Source organism: Leucoraja erinacea, chromosome 15 (genome assembly GCF_028641065.1).
Source record: "Leucoraja erinacea ecotype New England chromosome 15, Leri_hhj_1, whole genome shotgun sequence".
NCBI classification, from domain to species: Eukaryota; Metazoa; Chordata; class Chondrichthyes; order Rajiformes; family Rajidae; genus Leucoraja; species Leucoraja erinaceus.
The window spans coordinates 7,444,014-7,463,703 of NC_073391.1; the positions used below are offsets into that span (position 1 = coordinate 7,444,014).

The 19,690-nt window shown below is 40.6% G+C and overlaps 1 protein-coding gene across 3 annotated transcripts in view; it reads left to right on the top strand.

Moving 5' to 3' along the window:
* LOC129703923 (cilia- and flagella-associated protein 46) overlaps window positions 1-19,690 on the top strand; it is a 219,745-nt gene that overhangs the window by 25,187 nt on the left and 174,868 nt on the right. For all 3 annotated transcript variants that reach the window (XM_055646637.1, XM_055646638.1, XM_055646639.1), the window contains 4 exons: window positions 1,378-1,472; window positions 4,476-4,619; window positions 8,538-8,637; window positions 17,322-17,420. In XM_055646637.1, coding sequence (XP_055502612.1) covers window positions 1,378-1,472; window positions 4,476-4,619; window positions 8,538-8,637; window positions 17,322-17,420 — 438 coding nt within the window. The remainder of the gene's footprint in view (window positions 1-1,377; window positions 1,473-4,475; window positions 4,620-8,537; window positions 8,638-17,321; window positions 17,421-19,690) is intronic.

A 19,690-nucleotide genomic window follows, 5' to 3' on the forward strand; every position in this document is an offset into this window, starting at 1 on the left:
AGACCAGATATAACGCATCCACTGGTTCTCCCTTACTCACTCTACTAGTTACATCCTCGAAAAATTTTATAAGATTCGTCAGACAGCCGAGCATCGTTGATGATGTCACAGGTAAATAGGGTGGTCATAAAGGCTTTCGGCACATATTGCAGTTATATAAGATTCCGGTGAGGCCACATTTAGACAATTGGGTTCAGTTTTGGGCATCATTGTTATAGGAAAGACATTGTCAAGCTGGAAACGGTGCAGAGAGGAGGTGACAGGACACTCGGGCCTGAGCTATAGGGAGAGGTTGATCAGGCTAGGACTCAATTCCTTGGAGCGCAGAGGATGAGGGGTGATCTTATAGAGGTTTACAAAATCATGAGAGGAATTAATCAGGTAAATGCAGTCTCTTACCCACAGCATGGGGAATCTAGAACCAGAGGACATAGGTTTTAGATGAGAGGTGGACATATTTAATAGGAACCTGAGGAGTAAACTTATTTCACAAAGAGTGGTAGATGTATGGAACAAGCTGCCGGAGGAGGTAGTCGAGACAGGTACTATTACAACATTTAAAAAACCATTAAGTAGTTTAAACAGCATGTTAAGAAACATGTGAGGTCATCAAACCTTGGTTTTGGAACAATCCAGATTTTGCATGTGGCAGTCCTAGAGCTGATCTCGCCAACTATTTTCTGTCACTGATGTTTCATGATTAATTTGCTGACTTTCTGGTCATAGATGACCTTTCTCCTCCTTTCCAATTTTTGACGAAGATGTTCAGAACTAGGGTTGAACACTGAGGTGGTTCCTCTTGTTCCTGCTTTCCTTTTCCTTCATTTATCTAAAGCCTGAAGAATAATTCCCAGCAGGTGCTTAAGGAATGAGCATTTCCCTTTTAAAATACATTCATGGCTTCAATCACTGCCAATTACCTTAGCTGATGCTGGAGACTCCTAAAGATACAGATAAAGAACAATAAAGCTGCATCATTGATGATGTCTGGAACCTGCTGTTGTGATCAGGTCATATCATAAATTTCAGGAATGACCTAACTTAGACAAGTTACTCACATATTATGATGGAAACATCATGAATTTCTTTCCAGATTCATTCAATTTCTGGAAAATTATAAGACACTGCAAAGTACTCCATGGAACATTTGTTAAGGAATTCGGTCTGCGTTTTTGTTTATATAATAGTTTGCACTGAAGTAAACAATTCTATGGTTCTGCTGAATGATTCTGTAGTGGTATGACTTGGAGATAACGAGTTTGCAGAATTCTAATGGTGAGATTTCTTTCTTCAGCATGAAAATACTGTGTAAATATGGTCTTTATTAATTTAATTACTTCTGAGAATATCTGTTTAAACTGGCCTTTTGGACTTTAGGTTTTACACTCCCTAGTGGATTTTAATAAAGTGAGTAAAGAAGTGAAAGAATCCATCTATCTCATGGCAATTTTCAAGATGCAGAGGATAAAATCGTAAGTATCTAATTTAGGCTAGTTGGCATTTTCCATCATGAAACACAATACAGATGTTCTGCTATGTCCTAAGAGATAGGGATAGAATTATGCCATTTGGCCCATCAAGTCTACTCAGCCATTCAATCATGGCTGATTTATCTCACCCTCCTAACCCCATTCTCCTGACTTCTCCCCATATCCTCTGACACCGGTACAAATCAAGAATCTATCTATCTCTGCCGTAAAAATATCCACTGACGACCTCCACAGCCTTCTGTGGCAAAGAATTCCACAGATTCATAATATTTTCGTAATACAAATTGGACATAACATGTTTGATGTATTAGGGAACTATATTATGCAGGTCAAATTGATTATAACACGATTTCTGTCAGAATTGAAAGAACTACTTAAAAGTTACTTTACAAATTACCAAGTTCAGTATTCCGACTGCGCATGGTCAGGTCAAAGGTTGCTCTGCATAAACATTGCAGTGGGAGCTGTGGACACATTCTATCCGTTTTTTCCAGCTTTGATTCTTCTAGGTAAGAAAATTCTGCTTTCAAACTTTAGGTTTTGTCCAGAACCAGGGGCCACAGTCTTAGAATAAAGGGGAGGCCATTTAAGACTGAGGTGAGAAAAAACGTTTTCACCCAGAGAGTTGTGAATTTGTGGAATTCCCTACCACAGAGGGCAGTGGAGGCGAAATCACTGGATGGATTTAAGAGAGAGTTAGATAGAGCTCTAGGGGCTAGTGGAATCAAGGGATATAGGGAGAAGACAGGCACGGGTTATTGATTGTGGACGATCAGCCATGATCACAATGAATGGCGGTGCTGGGTCGAAGTGTTGAATGGCCTCCTCCTGCACCTATTTCTATGTTTCTATGTTTCTAAACTATGAATTAGTTGTATTTATTGTTCCTTTGTTAAACGCTAAGATTATTATGTAGTTTGTATTGCTTTATGCTTCTTCTCCGCGCTGGCTGTGGACCGCCGCCGCTCCGGGGTCGCCCCGGCAATCTCCGGCCACCCCCGGGCGGGGATGGGACACTCGGGGGAGAGGGTAGACGGGGACGAACCAGTGGCAGTTTGGCAGCGCTTGCGACGCCGGGGACCCGTGTTCGTTCCTGGCTGCGGATGAGGCGCGGGTCTGTGTGCATGCAGCTGCTAAGAATATCTCTCCACCGGTCCTGTCTCCCTCCCCCCGTCTCCCACTCGTATCTGCCTCCTCTCTCTCACTGATGCACCCTGCTCACCCGCTACCTGGCATCCCCGTTTTTCAGATTAAATATATTTTTACACGTAAATCATGAATAAAGATAATAATTTATATACAGTTTTTACAGTCAGACTTAATTTGCTTTTTCTTTATGGTGAATTACCTTTGACGAATCCCATGATTCCTTGTTTTTTTTGGAATACCAAACTCGCGTATTAACATACAGGAAAAAAGCTGTTTTTGGGGGAAAAAAACAGTTTCCATGGAATTGCTACAGTGTAATCAGACACCATAGTCTCTGTTAATTACATAGAAACATAGAAACATAGAAATTAGGTGCAGGAGTAGGCCATTCGGCCCTTCGAGCCTGCACCGCCATTTAATATGATCATGGCTGATCATCCAACTCAGTATCCCGTACCTGCCTTCTCTCCATACCCTCTGATCCCCTTGGCCACAAGGGCCACATCTAACTCCCTCTTTTTATCACATGTGATTGCATGTGATTGCTTCTATTGGCACATGTAATGTTGCTTTACTAAAACAATATAACATACCACTTTTAGTAATTTTAGCTAGCAGTAACAAAAATAAACACAAAGTTATTAAAAAACTTAAAAATTTGAAATTTCAGTGGAAAAAATACATAATATAATATGTGGTAGACAAAAATGCTGGGGCAACTCAGCAGGTGAGGCAGCATCTATGGAGCGAAGGAATAGGTGACGATTTGGGTCGAGACGCTCCTTCAGACTGATGTGGGGGGGGGGGGGGGGTGGGAAAAAGAAAGAAAGAGGTGGAGACAGTAGGCTGTAGGAGAGCTGGGAAGGGGAGGAGAAGGAGAGAGAAAGCAAGGGTTACCTGAAATTGAAGTATGTTCATACCGCTGGGGTGTAAACTACCTAAGCAAAATATGAGGTGCTGCTCCTCCAATTTGCGGTGGGCCTCACTCTGGCCATGGAGGAGGCCCAGGACAGAAAGGTCTGATTCGGACTGGGAGGGGGAGTTGAACTGCTGAGCCACTGGGAGATCAGGTTGGTAATTGCGAACTGAGCGGAGGTGTTGGGCGAAACGCCTGCGCTTGGTCTCACCGATGTAGTGCAGTTGACATCTGGAACAGCGGATGCAATAGATGAGGTTGGAGGAGGTGCAGGTGAACCTCTGCCGCACCTGGAAAGACTGCTTGGGTCCTTGGATGGAGTCGAGGGGGGAGGTAAAGCGACAAGTGTAACATTTCCTGTGGTTGCAAGGGAAAGTGCCAGGGGAGAGGGTGGTTTAGGTGGGAAGGGACGAATTGACCAGGGAAATTCATGTCCGCTATAAAAGATGTTATTATAGGTGTGAAATGCTCTAATATGTAACCTCCTTTTCCCTATTGACACCAGAATTTTTATGACGCTATTTTCTACAACGTGGAGTTTCATAGAAACATAACCATTGTATTGTAGCATGTCATTCAGTACCAATTTCTCTGGGGAAATTGAGTGTGCACAATTAATGCTGGTCATGCTATCAATGCCCAAACATCAGAAAATTGAAAAAGAATATTAAAATAGAGGACGAGTGCAAGCTTTTCATTCCACTGCGCTTCTAGACATGCAAACTTATACTGTAATGGCACAACACAAACAATTGAGAGATCATTTTTAATATTTCATGCTGCTTGAGGTACTTTATAAAGTTCACACCTTGGTACCTGTATTTACTCTGTTGCACAATTATTAACATTATTGTCACAAAAGAGCAAAGATTTGCACAATTTGAAAATTCAGTAACTAATATCTGACTTTATCATTTTAGTAAATTGAAAGTTAAGGATGTATCACAAAACCTCGCAGTTCAGCTGAATCAGGTATATCAACTCGTAAGATCACGTGAAACGTCAGAATCTCGTACCCAAACATCTACTGCCCAGTCAACTGCCCAGTTGACCGAACATGAAAGGTAAGTTTGATATCATTGAATTGAGATGCCGTACTTTTGTCGTTACACAAATTTCTGTACTTTCATTATGAAGTTGTATCTTACTGTGTAGCCATCCATGCAAAACCATATTACATCCATGCAAAACCATATTAAACTGGTTAAATTAAGTTTACTGGGCTCTTGCACAAGGCCCTTATAATTTTGCTTCACTCAAAACATTCACAGAGGGAGGTGTAAAGCTGAAATAATTTGACTCCTAATCTGGAGATGTGAACTGAAATTCAAAATAAATAATTTTGCTGACAATGTTGTGTGCTGCTGAATTGCCAAAACAAAACAACAGATTAATTCTTGAGTGGCCTTTGAAAACAAGTAAATTGTAACCATCCACTATAACAAAACGTAATGACTGAGAAACAAGGAACAAGCTCAGCATCTCTGGAGAACATGGATGGGTGTACTTGATGGTGGAGTAGCAGTGATTTAGAGTGTTGACACCCACATGGGAAAGGAAACACATTGACCTACATGTTAAGTCTGTAATCCCTAGTTTGTAGTTCCTAACAGGAAATCCTTTTGAAATGAGAGTTTGAAATGACTATCTGACAAATTTATAAATAAATAAAATTAATGTTAAAACAAATGTAAGAAAGGTAAGAACATTAGCTGGAATCAGGTTGAAAGGATGGGCAGTTAAGACTGAAGAGAGTTAATGTGAATCTAGGAAAAGCCAAATCCTACATAAGTTGAAGTTTGTGGAAGAAGAGCAAAGGAAAGGATGCATTTCAGTAATTGAATCCATGATTTGAGAAATAGTGGCAGACAAATTGATCAGCATTGAAGTAATAAAATTGGACTCAGACATTACAAATTTTATATGGGATTATAAATCCCATAGAATACAAATAGCACACCTCAATAAACAAAAAGAGTTGGGGAGTCTAGCGCTCCCTAATTTTATGTATTATAATTGGGCAGTAAATATTAAAAATATGATTCACCTGCTGGACAATTCTGCCCAGCAGGCGGACTGGATGGTAATGGAAAAAGGGGACTGCTCCCCGAGTAATATAGGAGCGACGATCCTCTCACCAATAAATTTGAATAATAAAAATTATAATAAAAATCCAATTATACATAACACAATTAGAACATGGAAACAAATAAAACAGAATTTAAAATTAAGAAACCTATCTCTTTTAATACCAATAGTCAATAATCCATCGTTTAAACCATCAATCATAGATAAATCATTTATACAATGGGAAAGAATGGGAATCAAAACGCTCGAAGATCTGTATGAATTGGGGAAACTACTTTCATTTCAACAACTACAACTGAAATATAATTTGAAAAATAACCAATATTTTAAATATCTTCAAATTCGTGATTATCTGAAAAAACACACAAAAGACTATCATAATATGCCTTCCGACTTATTGGATGAAGCAATGAAGACAAAGGCGGAATCACCTAATTTAATATTGTACCTATATAATATCATTTTAAACATAGAAATACCCACAACAGATGGAATCAGAAGAGATTGGGAACAAGAATTAGCTATAAAAATCTCAAAAGAGAGCTGGGATAATCATTTACTACAGGTGCATAAATGTTCGATCAACGTACGACATACGCTCATCCAATTTAAAACATTACATAGATTATATTATTCAAAAACTAAATTAAATAAAATCTTCCCTAATGTTTCACCAATCTGTGATAAATGCCTGTGTCAAGAAGCTACCATAGCGCACTCTTTTGTTTTTTGTACAAAAATCCCAAAATTCTGGTATGAAATATTTGATATTTTTTCAAAATTAATCAAAATAAAACTGGTACCAAAACCAGAATGGATTATCTTTGGAATGTCGGAAGGTAACCCTGAACTAAACGTGTTTCAGAAGAATTTATTTAATTACGGGCTAATAATGGGAAAAAAGCTTATACTTAAATTCTGGAAAAATGCGCCCACACCAACAATAAAAATGTGGATATCAAATATGTTTGAAACATTACATCTGGAAGAGATGAGATTCCTCTTAGCAGGTAAAGCAGACCAATTCCAAAAGACGTGGTCTATGTTTCTGGACCTATTACAAGTATGAGGTGCAATAGTAATTTAAATAAATAAATAAATGGTATCAGGACCTGGTAACGGGAGGTAAAACAACAAAAGCAGACTTGGTTGGTAGTCCCCTTTCTGCGGAGTTTAATGTTATAATAGAGCGATTGTTCCTATTTTCTTTTTCTTTCTTTTCTAGGGTCTATTTTCTCACTTTACTTCCTTCTCTAACTTCTTTTCTAAGGGCTTTCTTTTCCCAACACTCTTGCACTTCACGACTCTTGCGCACTTTCTTTACTTGCCTTACTTCTATCTTTTTCTTAAAGCTCAAAAAAAATGAAGCGGTACAAAAAATGTATTAAGATATATGTGTTGTGTAGTATTGTAATTTACCGTACTTCTAATAAAAAAATTAAAAAAAAAAAAAAAGAAGTAATAGAAATTGACTATGGTGACAATCTGCTGAAGTTAATACACTGCTGAAATGAGTAGAACGCTCAGAATGCTAATGAAATAACATTTGAAAAGAGGGTCAAGGCAGTCGGCATCAGATAACTTGCATATCATCCGTCTCACTGAGACTCTTGTCAGATCCAAGTTGGCAATAGTTCTTAGGGTAATATCTTAAATTTGTTTCAAGTTTGACTGCAGTTGCATAATCTGAGCTAGGTTACATGTTTTCTCATTCCAAAGCCCCTGATATTTCTGCGAAAGAATTATGATCCTTCTCATTGATATTATGAATGAATATTGTTGCTTATGCAGACTTAAAATCTTCCTATTTTGAGTAAAGTTGTGATGGAATCACTGCGCAGAATCCGTGAGAAGAGGCAAGTTGTTGCCATTGGAATAAGATTATTATTTACCCTGTAAATTATCAAAGTTTTACTATTGTTCTATTGGCCTCAAATATTTTCCCACTAACGATGTTAAGAAACTGGTCTGCAGTTTTGTTTGTTTTACACTTCTTTATTCAAAGGTTGAAAGAAATAAATACAAATTATAATATCTGAACAAAATAGATTGATATAAAAGGTAAGTCATATGCATACATTGATAAAAGATTTTTGGAAAACATGAGTAGATATTTATTGTACTGGCTGAAAGCAGACATTCAGATTCAGATTCAGATTCAGATTCAATTTTAATTGTCATTGTCAGTGTACAGTACAGAGACAACGAAATGCATTATTAAATGCAGAATTTAAGTATAAGCTTTTTTCCCATTATTAGCCCGTAATTAAATAAATTCTTCTGAAACACGTTTAGTTCAGGGTTACCTTCCGATATTCCAAAGATAATCCATTCTGGTTTTGGTACCAGTTTTATTTTGATTAATTTTGAAAAAATATCAAATATTTCATACCAGAATTTTGGGATTTTTGTACAAAAAACAAAAGAGTGCGCTATGGTAGCTTCTTGACACAGGCATTTATCACAGATTGGTGAAACATTAGGGAAGATTTTATTTAATTTAGTTTTTGAATAATATAATCTATGTAATGTTTTAAATTGGATGAGCGTATGTCGTACGTTGATCGAACATTTATGCACCTGTAGTAAATGATTATCCCAGCTCTCTTTTGAGATTTTTATAGCTAATTCTTGTTCCCAATCTCTTCTAATTCCATGTTGTTAATACTTTACTATCAGCATTAGTACTTTATACATCCAAAATATTTTCTTTAATACAGGGGAATGATAAATATTAATTAATCCAATAATTTATTCACCACATATTTTATCAAAACTATACTTAAATATGCATTGATTTACAAGGGAAGGTCAGTTTTCATTTTTGACTAATCCATGTACATATAATCCAGCATAATTTAATAGTTCTCTCGATCTTGATTTACTATCTCAAGGTTATCTTTATTGTTGGAGTTGGCCCACTTTGCATTAGAAGTAAAACATTCCGAGATTGCAGCAGATTGTATTAATGACCTCAAAATGCGTGAGCTAAAAGTAAGTGACAAACATGCCAATATTTATATTATTCAACATTTGACACTGTCTATATACTCAACTAAAATAATGTTAAAAGTGTGATCAGTTACATAATCATAGAAGTGATGTATTCACCATATTTGCATATAATTGTATTTGAAGTATTTACATTCATATACTTATGGCGAAAGTTTCTTAATTTACAATTTGAGCTCTATCTATGCATAACTAAAACTCTGATCTTGCGCTCTTCCGGTTTGCCGGGATTTTCTACGTGCGCAAAAACGGTACACAATAGCGCTAAGATTTTTTGTCAGCTCACTCGCTGTTCTCCTGTGCTGCGAGTGCAACAAGTTTTGTTCCGATTGGTGCTATATTGATAAAAGTTAGTGAGGTTTAAAAATCTTAAAAAGCGCGCGTGCGCAGATCGATCTTTCCTGCCAGTCAGCGCCACGCGGATTGGTCCCTTTTCCTGTCACTCCGCGGGATGGTCCGCCCCTTCATGTGCCATAGTGTCTTTACTGCAGCTGAGGATGGTTGGCGGAGGTCTCCAACCGGACACAATATTTGGAGGGACCAGAAACGGCATGATGCGCAGTCGGAGATGTCGCCGATGTCGCCAAATGGAAAGCAGAGACTCTGATCCTGGCGGAAAACGACCAGCGAACAGCGTACCGCCAGCTCCAGCCCCTTCCCCTCTGGTCCCCCTCACTGGTTCCTGTCCCCCTCCAATGTGATACCCTCCTCTCCCCCCTGGCTCTTCCCCCTTCCTTTCTCCAAGCTCTCTCCCCCCCCCCCCCTCCCCCCCCCCCGTGCACACACCCCCTCCCCCCACAACACCCCACCCACACTCCACCCCAGCCCGCACACACCCCCCTCCCACAAACATCCCCCGCCCACACAACCCCCTCCACCCCACAACCCCCCCCCGCCCACACAACCCTCCACCTGCCCACACATGCCTCCCCCGCCCGCACCCCCCGTCCACAGACACCCCTCTCTTTCAACCTCCCCCTCACCCCTCTCCCTCCCACATCCATTCCTCCTACACCACTCCCACACCCCTCCCCCACACACACCCCACCCACTCACCCCCTTCTCCCCCCCCCACATCCTCCCTTCCCCCCACACTCTGCCCACACCCCCCCCCCCCCCACACCACACACTTCCCCCATAGCACCCCTCCCCCTCCCACATCCATCCTCCCCCCCTCACAAACCACTCCCGCCCACATACAATCTCTCCCCTCTCGCCCCACACACCTCCGCCACACATCAACCTCTCCCTCCGCCCCACACCTCCGCTCCCTCCCTTCCTCTATCTCGCGTTGTGGGAATGCGTTGCATTGTGGGAACGGGTGAATGGTGGAATATTGCGTTGGGGAATGGGTTGCATTGGGGGACCAGGCCTCCCGTGGAACTGGGACCCAACAGGTTCCACTTAGTCTTGTTAATCATTAAATTCCTTCTAATGTTGCAAGCACTGCTAAATACCTGTTGGTTTTGCAAGATGGACTATCTGAGTCCTTGCAAACTGAGGCATGCAAACGTAAAAGCACAATCTTTAATGTACACTTGTTATAGAATTGAAATATCTTGATTGTTATTACTTTTATTGGTAAGCTTTTGTAATGTTAATAATGTTATGATCATTTTATATCTACTGGACATGCTATCATTTCTGAAATTATTAAATTTTCGCATGTCAGAACATGTTTGCACAGACACAGAGTAGTGTTTGCAGGGCAAGCTTTTTATCTATACCAGTTTGATAAAGTTTGCCCCACAAGTACAGAAATTAAATATGCTGGGATATTGATCATTTTCTGCTCAGCTGGGGGAAGAGTTCAATTTCAATTACTAATCTATAAGATGTAAATCAGAGAAATACATATTTAATTGTTTATTATTGTCAGTTGGAGAGCTGCAGTAACCTTACAGTAGTTTCTGTTTTTATTGATGAGCCTGACTTAAAGATTCAGAAGGTAGCAACCATCGTTTTGCCATTGTACTGCACTCAACCATCGTTCTGCTCTGTTGCTTCTGAAAAGTGGGATCATTGAATTAACTACTGAAAATTTTATTGATAAAACTATGTAATTTCTAAAAGTAACTGAGTCTTGTGGTGGTTCACGCCATCACTATTTCTTGTAAAGGGGAAATACTTCTAGTTTGTAAACAGTGGTGAAAGTCATTTGAGAGGTGTTGTTTACTTCATGGAAGAAACACCAAACACAGTCAAATACAGAACCTCTGGGCAAGCGTTTCTAGTTGCAGGGGACCAGAGGCCCTTTGGGCACAACGTCAAATAGCAAAGGGAGAAAATAACAAATTAAGTCAATATAAGGTGTTCATCCTAAATGACAGTTCTGCGGGTGCATTAATGACCGTGGCAAGGTCAACAAATACATCATCAAATTTCATCACCAGCTATATATTTCCTCACTCATCACTTTTAACAATCCGTATAAGGACTTAAAACTCAAACACTTGCACTGTTTGCACTTGTTCCATTTCGTGGACATCTGAATCTTATCTCACAGCTTCAAGATTCAAGATTCAAGAGAGTTTATGTGTCCCAGATGGACAATGAAATTATTGCTTTGTTTCAGCACAACAGAATATAGTAAGCATGAATACAGAACAGATCAGTGTGTCCATATACCAATATATAAATATATACACACATGAATAAATAAACCGATAAAGTGCAATAACCAGATAATGGTCTATTAATGTTCAGAGTTTTGTTTGAGTTAAGTTTAATAGTCTGTTGGCTGTGGGGAAGGGCTATTCCTGAACCTGGACGTCATCAGGCTCCTGTACCTTCTACCTGAAGATAGCGGGGAGATGAGTGTGTGGCCAGGATGGTGTGAGTCCTTGATGATGCTGCCAGTCTTTCTGAGGCAGCGACTGTGATAGATCCCCTCGATAGTAGGGAGGTCAGAGCCGGTGATGGACTGGGCAGCGTTCACTACTTTTTGTAGTCTTTTCCACGCCTGGGCACTCAAGTTGCTAAACCAAGCCACGATGCAACCGGTCAGCATGCTCTCTACTGTGCATCAGTCGGTCGATCTCTCTTCTGCACTCTGACTCGTCCCCATTAGTGATACGTCCCACAACAGTGGTGTTGTCAGCAAACTTGATGATGGAGTATGCACTATGACAGTCATGAGTATAGAGTGAGTACAGCAGGGGGCTGAGCACGCAGCCTTGAGGTGCTCCCGTGCTGATTGTTATCGAGGCTGACACATTTCCACACTGTCATTGTTTCAGCACATACTGTAAGAAGGATATCCCCCAAAATAAAGGATGGCTCCACATCTTTCCCTCTTCCATGCAAGAGAAGGTAGCACATAGATTGGTATGAAAGACATGAATTGAGAGAGATCACTCTAAAGGAAGAGAAATTCATCAGAATTGCTATTGCAAGTCATAGGCAATTGGTCGTGAAGAACCTCAAAGGTGATATAGTTTATAGGTTAACCAGGTGACTTCCCCTATCTTCGCACTTCCTTCTGATTGTAGGGACAGGTTGCTTGTAAGTTTATGGTTAGCTGCAGGATAATAGTTTCCACAGGAAAGCTGCATTAATACTTTGGATCAGGCACTCATTTGATGGATGAAATTGCATGAATATAAGAGTTGTGAATTCATATTGCAGCTGTACAAAACATTGATTTGTTGACACTTGGAGTTCTGGTCAGCGCATCACAGGAAGAATGTGGTGGAAATAGAAAAGAGAGTGGAGGGCTACATTTACCCTGAATGGAAGGCTATTGTTTTAAGGAGAGATTGGATATGTTGAGTTTATTCTCAATGGAACATAAAAGGTCGATGAGTGCCCTCGTAGTGGTTTATAACATTACGAGGGACACAGATAGGATAGATGGTCCAAATTTTTCTTTGAACAGGGGAGTCTAGAATGAGAAGGCAACGGTTTAAGGTGTACAGGGCAAAATTAAAATGAGATCTAAGGTGTAAATTGTGCACACAGAAAGTAGTGGTTATCTGCAACGAGCTGCTAGAGAAGGTGAAGGAGGCAAATCCAATCAAAGCATTTAAAAAGCATTTGGATAGGCACTTGGATAGGACAGGTACAGAGGAATACTGATCTAATGCAGGCAAAGGGATTGGCATAGGCAGGCATCGCAGTTGGTGTGGATGAGGCTGGCCAAATGGCCTGTTTCTGTGTTGTTTACAGATCCACTGTCTATGCACACCCTTTGAAAGTTCACCAGTCAATCCATGTTACCTCTATTCATGCCCTGGGGCATCAGCATGGACAAGTTAGGCTGAAGATCCTGTTTCCATGTTGTATGCCTATATATGACTCTTCCCATTGTCATGCACTACTCACCTTGATGCTGAGATCCCAGCACAAATCTCGGCCCTCTACTGGTGCTTTTACAGCAAATAGTTCCCCTTGGCTCAGTGTGGAAAAACTGCGTTTGAGAACTGGTAAGAGAAGTTGGATGTGGGCAAAGGGTGTAGCTGCTCAGTGCTGTCTCCCCAACACTTTCAGAGCGGTCTGTAGAAGGGTCCCAACCTAAAATGGCATCTTCAGAGATGCTGCCTGACCCATTGAGTTACTCCTTCACAAGAGCAACAAGAAATATTCTACAACAGATTGCAGTATCTGCAGTTCCTTGTTACCCCAAACACTTTTGGGGTAACAGCTTCTTGCAGACCAGAGACATTTAAAATCGGCAGTAATCAGCTTCTGTAGCATGATGCAAGCGTCCGTATGGTCCCAGTGTAGAGCAGACATAACTAATTCAAAGCAATTGCCCACATTCACTGAGATCAACACCAATACCATGGTTTGGCGCGCTCACATTCACTTCTTGAAGAGCAATTCATTGCTATGAGAGTGCCAGTGAAGGGGAAGGATTTGTGCCAAGTCTTTGTCACTGCAGCAATTGGGATAGCAGGGGCTCATGGGAGGTTCCCAGAAACACTGTTCCTCCCACAACACCATCCAGCCATGGCAAGGACAATGGTTTTTATCTGTTTCCTGATATCCAAATTCCCAGCAATGCATCACACAGTAATAAGGTGGAGCTGGGCACAACACTATATAGCAAACATATATTATGACCATATATTACTGGTCGATGTGGACTTGGTGGGTTGTATCTCTAAACTGAACCAAATAGTTGTCCTTATCAAAACTCTGTGGTAATTTAGTAAAATATTTCCAAATGCATACTTTTTTTTCTGCTCATTTTTTTTTGGAGTCAGCACTGATATAAATTGATGCGGAAAGTCCTATAAATGATGTATACCGCCCAAATACAATTCACATTAATTTAGCACAAAGTACAGAAAAGCCCTGTCCCACTGTGCGAGTTCACCCAAGCGCTCTCCCGAATTTAAAAAAAAACACAATCAAAACTCGTGGTAAGCACGTAGCGGGTACGTCGGATCACGGGACGTCTCTTAGCGTTAACGGTAGGTACTCGGGAGACGTGGTAACTCGTGAAGATTTTTCAACATGTTGAAAAATGTCCACGAGTAAAATATACTCGTGATGTAAAAAATTGATACTTTTTAACACGTAGTCATACCGTAGTAGCTCGTGAGTTTACCGTAGTAGGACCTGGTGTTCTATATCACTATTGTATGTTCATGATTGAAATAAGAATACTCAGTATATTCATTACCTTTGAATTGTAGTTTTATGTAATCCTCCCATAATTTCCTATTTTTTTTAAATTTTATTTATTAGAAGTAAGTACAATACAGTGTACCAGTACTTTTTTCAGGTGCCAAATATATGTTGACATGATACATTCTCTGTACAACTTCATTTTTTATTTTTTTTAAAAGAAAGAAATAAAAAAAAGATAATAGAGAGTAGAAGAGCGTGTAGTGTGTATAAAAAACGAAAGAGATAGTGAGGAAGAAAAGTAAGAAAGAAGAAGGAGCAAGAGGGAGATTAATAAATAGGAGGAGATGAGTTTTTATATTGTTGACCATCTTTCACCCAGACCTGAAACAGTTGGTTTTTACGATTCTGTTGCACCACATGAATCCAAGAAGTCAATAAATGGAGACCAACTCGTTAAGAATTGGTCTGGTTTAGCTATTAGGAGGAGTCTCATTTCTTCAAGATGTGCTGTGTCCAACATATTTATAATCCACATTTCCAACGTTGGTATGGTTGTATTTTTCCAAAATTTGAGTATAGGTTTTTTTTGCTATTATTAACCCATACTTAAAAAATAAATTTGTTGAAAGTTGTATTTTATTTCAATGTGGGAATTTTATGATAGGGACAGAGATGCTACACATAAACCATGATAGGAAGGAAACGTTACAGCGGCTGAGTAAAATATTGGTCAAATGGTAGGTTCAATGAAGATCGGGCGAGGGGGATTGGGGGTGGGGGGAAAAGTATCTATTGCTTGGGACTTGCCTAAATGAGTACTGAGATGGATTAGCATTCCACACCAAATTTCTTAGACAATAATACCTTTTATGCATTTATCACAACATTATGCTGGATATGGACCAACGGACAATGTATGGTACATGCTTGTAAATTTGTAAAACAAATGTTCTTCTTTAAGTACTGTTGTTTCTGGGATGGGATGACTGATTACAAATAACCTACATTCTATATTTTGTCATAATGTGGCTGAAACAATGGTATATTTTGTGATATTTATTGAGATAGAAAGATACAACTGAGTTTGGGCAAAATATTACCTTGCAACATTCTGTATGTCTGATAGATATTGTGAAATGGAACTCAGAAATTATGGGAGGATTACATAAAACTACAATTGAAAGGTAATGAATATACTGAGTATTCTTATTTCCATCTTGAACAAACAATAGTGATATAGGACACCAGGTCCTACTATGGTAAACCCATGAGCTACTACGGTAGTCACGTGTTAAAAAGTATCAAATATTTACATCCCGTGTATATTTTACTCGTGGACATTTTTCAACATGTTGAAAAATCTTCACGAGTTACCACGTTTCCCAAGTACCTGCCATTAGCGCTAAGAGACGTCCCGAGCTCCGACGTACGCTCTACATTCATTCTACGTGCTTACCACGAGTTTTGATATTTTTTAAACTTGGAGAGCTCTTGGGTGAACTCGCACAGTGGGACAGGGCTTTAAATAAATGCAATATGAAGCCATCAAATGAGGAGGGGTGGGGGGGATAACAGGCGGTTTGCTGCTGCTAGCCATGGTGATCCATTTTCAGTAACACTTGCCTTTGAAGCTCGTCTTTCCCTTTGATGAAGAGCAAGGGTATATCCATTCAGAAAGCTTCTCTGGTTGTCGTTCCCTTCCAAGTGCATGAGGAAATTTCAGCCCCTCAGATTTTGGAGAGAAAATTTCTTAAATTAAAAAGGATGAAAAAAATATCTTTCCTGAATTCTTAGTGATAAGACAGGTTAGTGGTACGTAATAGATGGTAAGGTGTTTCAACTGTTGAATCTTGACACAGAGCAGTAAATTAAAGAAATTGATGCCTGATGAAATTTGCAAAACATATTGTGCATTTGAAAAAAAACACAGGAAATCCCAGGTTGATTCCATGTGAAAACAATGTCTTTGTTATCAATGATGCAAGCAAAATTATTATAGTTTTGATCATTTAATCTCTAAAATTTAATAGGGTTCTTTGTAATTAATAAAGCATTCATTTAAAATGTTTCAATTTATTAAGTGAGCAACTTAGGATTGTAAGCAAAGGAAATGCAAATTAATCACAATCAATCATGAAGACAGCTCATGAACATATCTACTTAGAAGATTGTGGAGATTTGCCATGTTGTCAAATACTCTATTAAACTTCTACAGGTGTATGATGGAGAGCATACTGACCGGTTGCATCAGCCTGATACTCAAACATCTAGGTACAGAGGAAATTGCAGAAAGGCGTGGACATTGGCCGGTTCATTATGGGTATTGATCTGCCCCCCCATTAAAAGTATCTACAGGAGAAGCTGCCTCAGAAAGGCAGCTAATATCAAAGACCCTGGCCATACTCTCCTCTCACTGCTGCCATTGGGAAGGAGGTTCACGAGCCTGAGAACTGTGACCTCAAGGTTCAAAAATGATTTCTTCCCATCAGTCATTCAGGGTGGAGAACTACACTGCACAACCCTAACTGCAATCCCACTTGAGCAACAAACTACCCTGGACTTTGTTTTGATTGCACTACATTCTTTGGTTTGCATGATTATGGTCTGGTAACTGAGAATTACTGATAATTAATTTTATTATTGATAATTATATACTTGTTTGCTGTGTTAGTGCGTTGATGGATCTTAAAGCTGCAGCAAGTAAGAATTTTATAGTTCCTTAACAATTGAACACTCTCTTGAAAATATTGAAAACAAGCAGACACAATATAAATCTTGTAAATGAATGGAACAATGTGGCTTGTGGCAACATGAATATATTCTGCCAGATTTGTGCACATTTTATGAATGAAGTATATTTTTGAAAAATATAATGAATTAGTCATTTTTGTATATTATTTCATTAAACTAATACCTAAACCATTCCTGATATGTATATATAGATAGATAGTTTAATGAAATAATATAGATAGATCTATCTATCTATTGATATAAATCTATACATACATTTGCGTTTTACTTTTAATTTTGAGCAATTGTCATTTAGCCAACAATATAATAAGATGTCTATGACCAATCTGATTCTACAGGATAAAGCAACAGCAATGGAAATTGAATGCTTGGAATCCGAACTTGAAATACAAAGGCTGGGTAAAAAGGCAGAGAAATGCACCAAGAGCTTTGTAGAGGTATTATTGCTTATTTGATTTTCCAGCTCGATTTTGTTTTTTTAATTTTCTGTATTCTTTATGTTAATCTGAATCATTACATCTAAGACATTTTAAAATGAGTTAATAGGAAAGGTGTAAATAATGGAAAAAAGGTGTTCTTTGCATTAAGGAAGACCAAATATGTTGAATTGGGTTTCAGAAGGTGTTTGGGTGGGCGGTGCGACCGACGTCGCAGCGGCCTCTGCAGTCCGTCTGTCTTTTTTTAATTTTATTGTCCTGTTGAGTGTATAGTTTGTCGTGGGTTTTTGACTGTGTATGTGTGGGGGGTGGGTGGGGGAAACTCTCAAATCTCTTCCCTGCACGGGGACCCGACATTTTCCCTGTAGGGTCTCCGTTGTCGTTGGGACCTAGCACCGTGGAGCGGCCTCCAACCGGCACGACCTGGGGACTCAAGTCATGGAGCCAGCGGTGCTGCGGACCTACCATCGTGGAGCTGGCCAACTTCGGAGCGTGGAGAGCTGCGGTGGCGCGCTGCTGTGACCCGACTCCGGTGGATGGTGACACCGGGAGCTCGCGGGTCCCCGGTGGGAGACTGCTTTGCAGGGCACCGGCAACGGTGACTTCTCCCGCCTGAATTGCGGGGTTGAGGATGACCTGGAGCAGGGCTTTACATCGCCCGACACGGCTTTAAATGGCCATGGGACTTGCTAGCGTCCGCCGGGGGCTCCAACATCAAGAACCGGAGCAGGGCTTTATATCACCCGGCGCGGCTTTAAATGGCCGTGGGACTTGCTAGCGCCCGCTGGGGGCTTTGGCTTTGACTTCGGGAGAAGAATGGAGAGCAGGGGAGAGACAAGACTTTGCTTTCCATCACGGTGAGGAGGAGATGCACTGTGATGGATGTTTGTGTAAATTGTGTTGGTGTATGTCTTGGTTCTTTTCTTGTATTACTGCAGAAACCAAATGTTGTTTGAACTTCATGTGAGGTTCAAATGACAAATAAACTGTATTATATTTTATAGAAGTCCCAGTCACACTGGTCCCCCAACGCAACTCGATTCCCATGCAATATTCCACTACTCACCCATGGAGCCCAACTGCGCAGGTGTGGCTGAGGGGTTTCTGTTGTGATGCTCCTGATCCCCCCCTCCTCCCCTCAACCCCGCACTCTGCCCCTTGCTCTTCACCCCCCACGCACTCACTCTATTCACCCCCCCCCCCCCCCCCCCCCCCACCCATCCACTCTCAGTGGCTCTCCAGCGGCACAGCCATTCCCGCCCATTGGGTTCCTGTTGTGACGTAGAACACTCAGGTATTACTGCGCAGGTGCAACTGACGGGCACGGCAAGTGGAAAAGGGATTTATTAAAGCTTAAAATGTGAATAACGTAAAATATAACAACAATTTAAACGTTAGATATGATATTTATTCAGTTCATTCTTTCTTATTGCGTCTCTTGTTGCGTTCCGCAGACGGGGGAGGGGGAAGGTTTCAGGCGGGGGCTTACCCGACCCCACACAGCAGCTTTCCCAACTCCACACTGCGTCTTTCTGGACTCCATTCTTGCGGACTCAATCAACACGGCTTGTTTAACGCCCCCACCCCCACCCCACCCCCCCTCCCACCCCCCCCCCGCCTCCGGGGATTTATTCTCCAGCGGGTGCCGGAAGGGGCGTTACCTTTATTCAATTCAATTCAATTCAATTCAAAGCACTTTATTCGTCCCCGAGGGTCAATTTAAAAAGGCGCATTACAGTAGCTTTTTAAAAAGGGACACAATCAACAAACATAAGCAGCACGCATACTGCACAATCAACCAGCACACGCATTTCACAGACACACTGCACAATCACACATCAACATTCAACACATAGCAATAGTTTTTAAAATGCTTTCTAAGTGCTTCAATTAAAAAAGTGCATATAGAAGGTTATTTCATTTCATATGTTCATGAGTCAGTGATCAGCATTAAAAAGCTGGACAGCCCTGGGGATGAAGGTTGCCTTCCTCCTCTGTGTCCGGCAACCCGGACAGCGGAGTCTGCGTCCTGAGGGGAGCCACTCAAACTCAGGAAACAGGATGTGAGAGGGGTCCTGAAGAATCCTGCGTGTTAACTTTAAAGACTGTTGGCTGACAAGCGAGAAGACCAATCTGCTGATCTCATGATTTTTTTAAACCTTCATAACTTTTCTCATATTTCACTGATCAGAACAAAACTTGGAGGTTTGGAGCAGAGGAGAACGGTGAGTAAGGTGGCGAAAAAATCCTATCGATATAGGGTAGCGTTT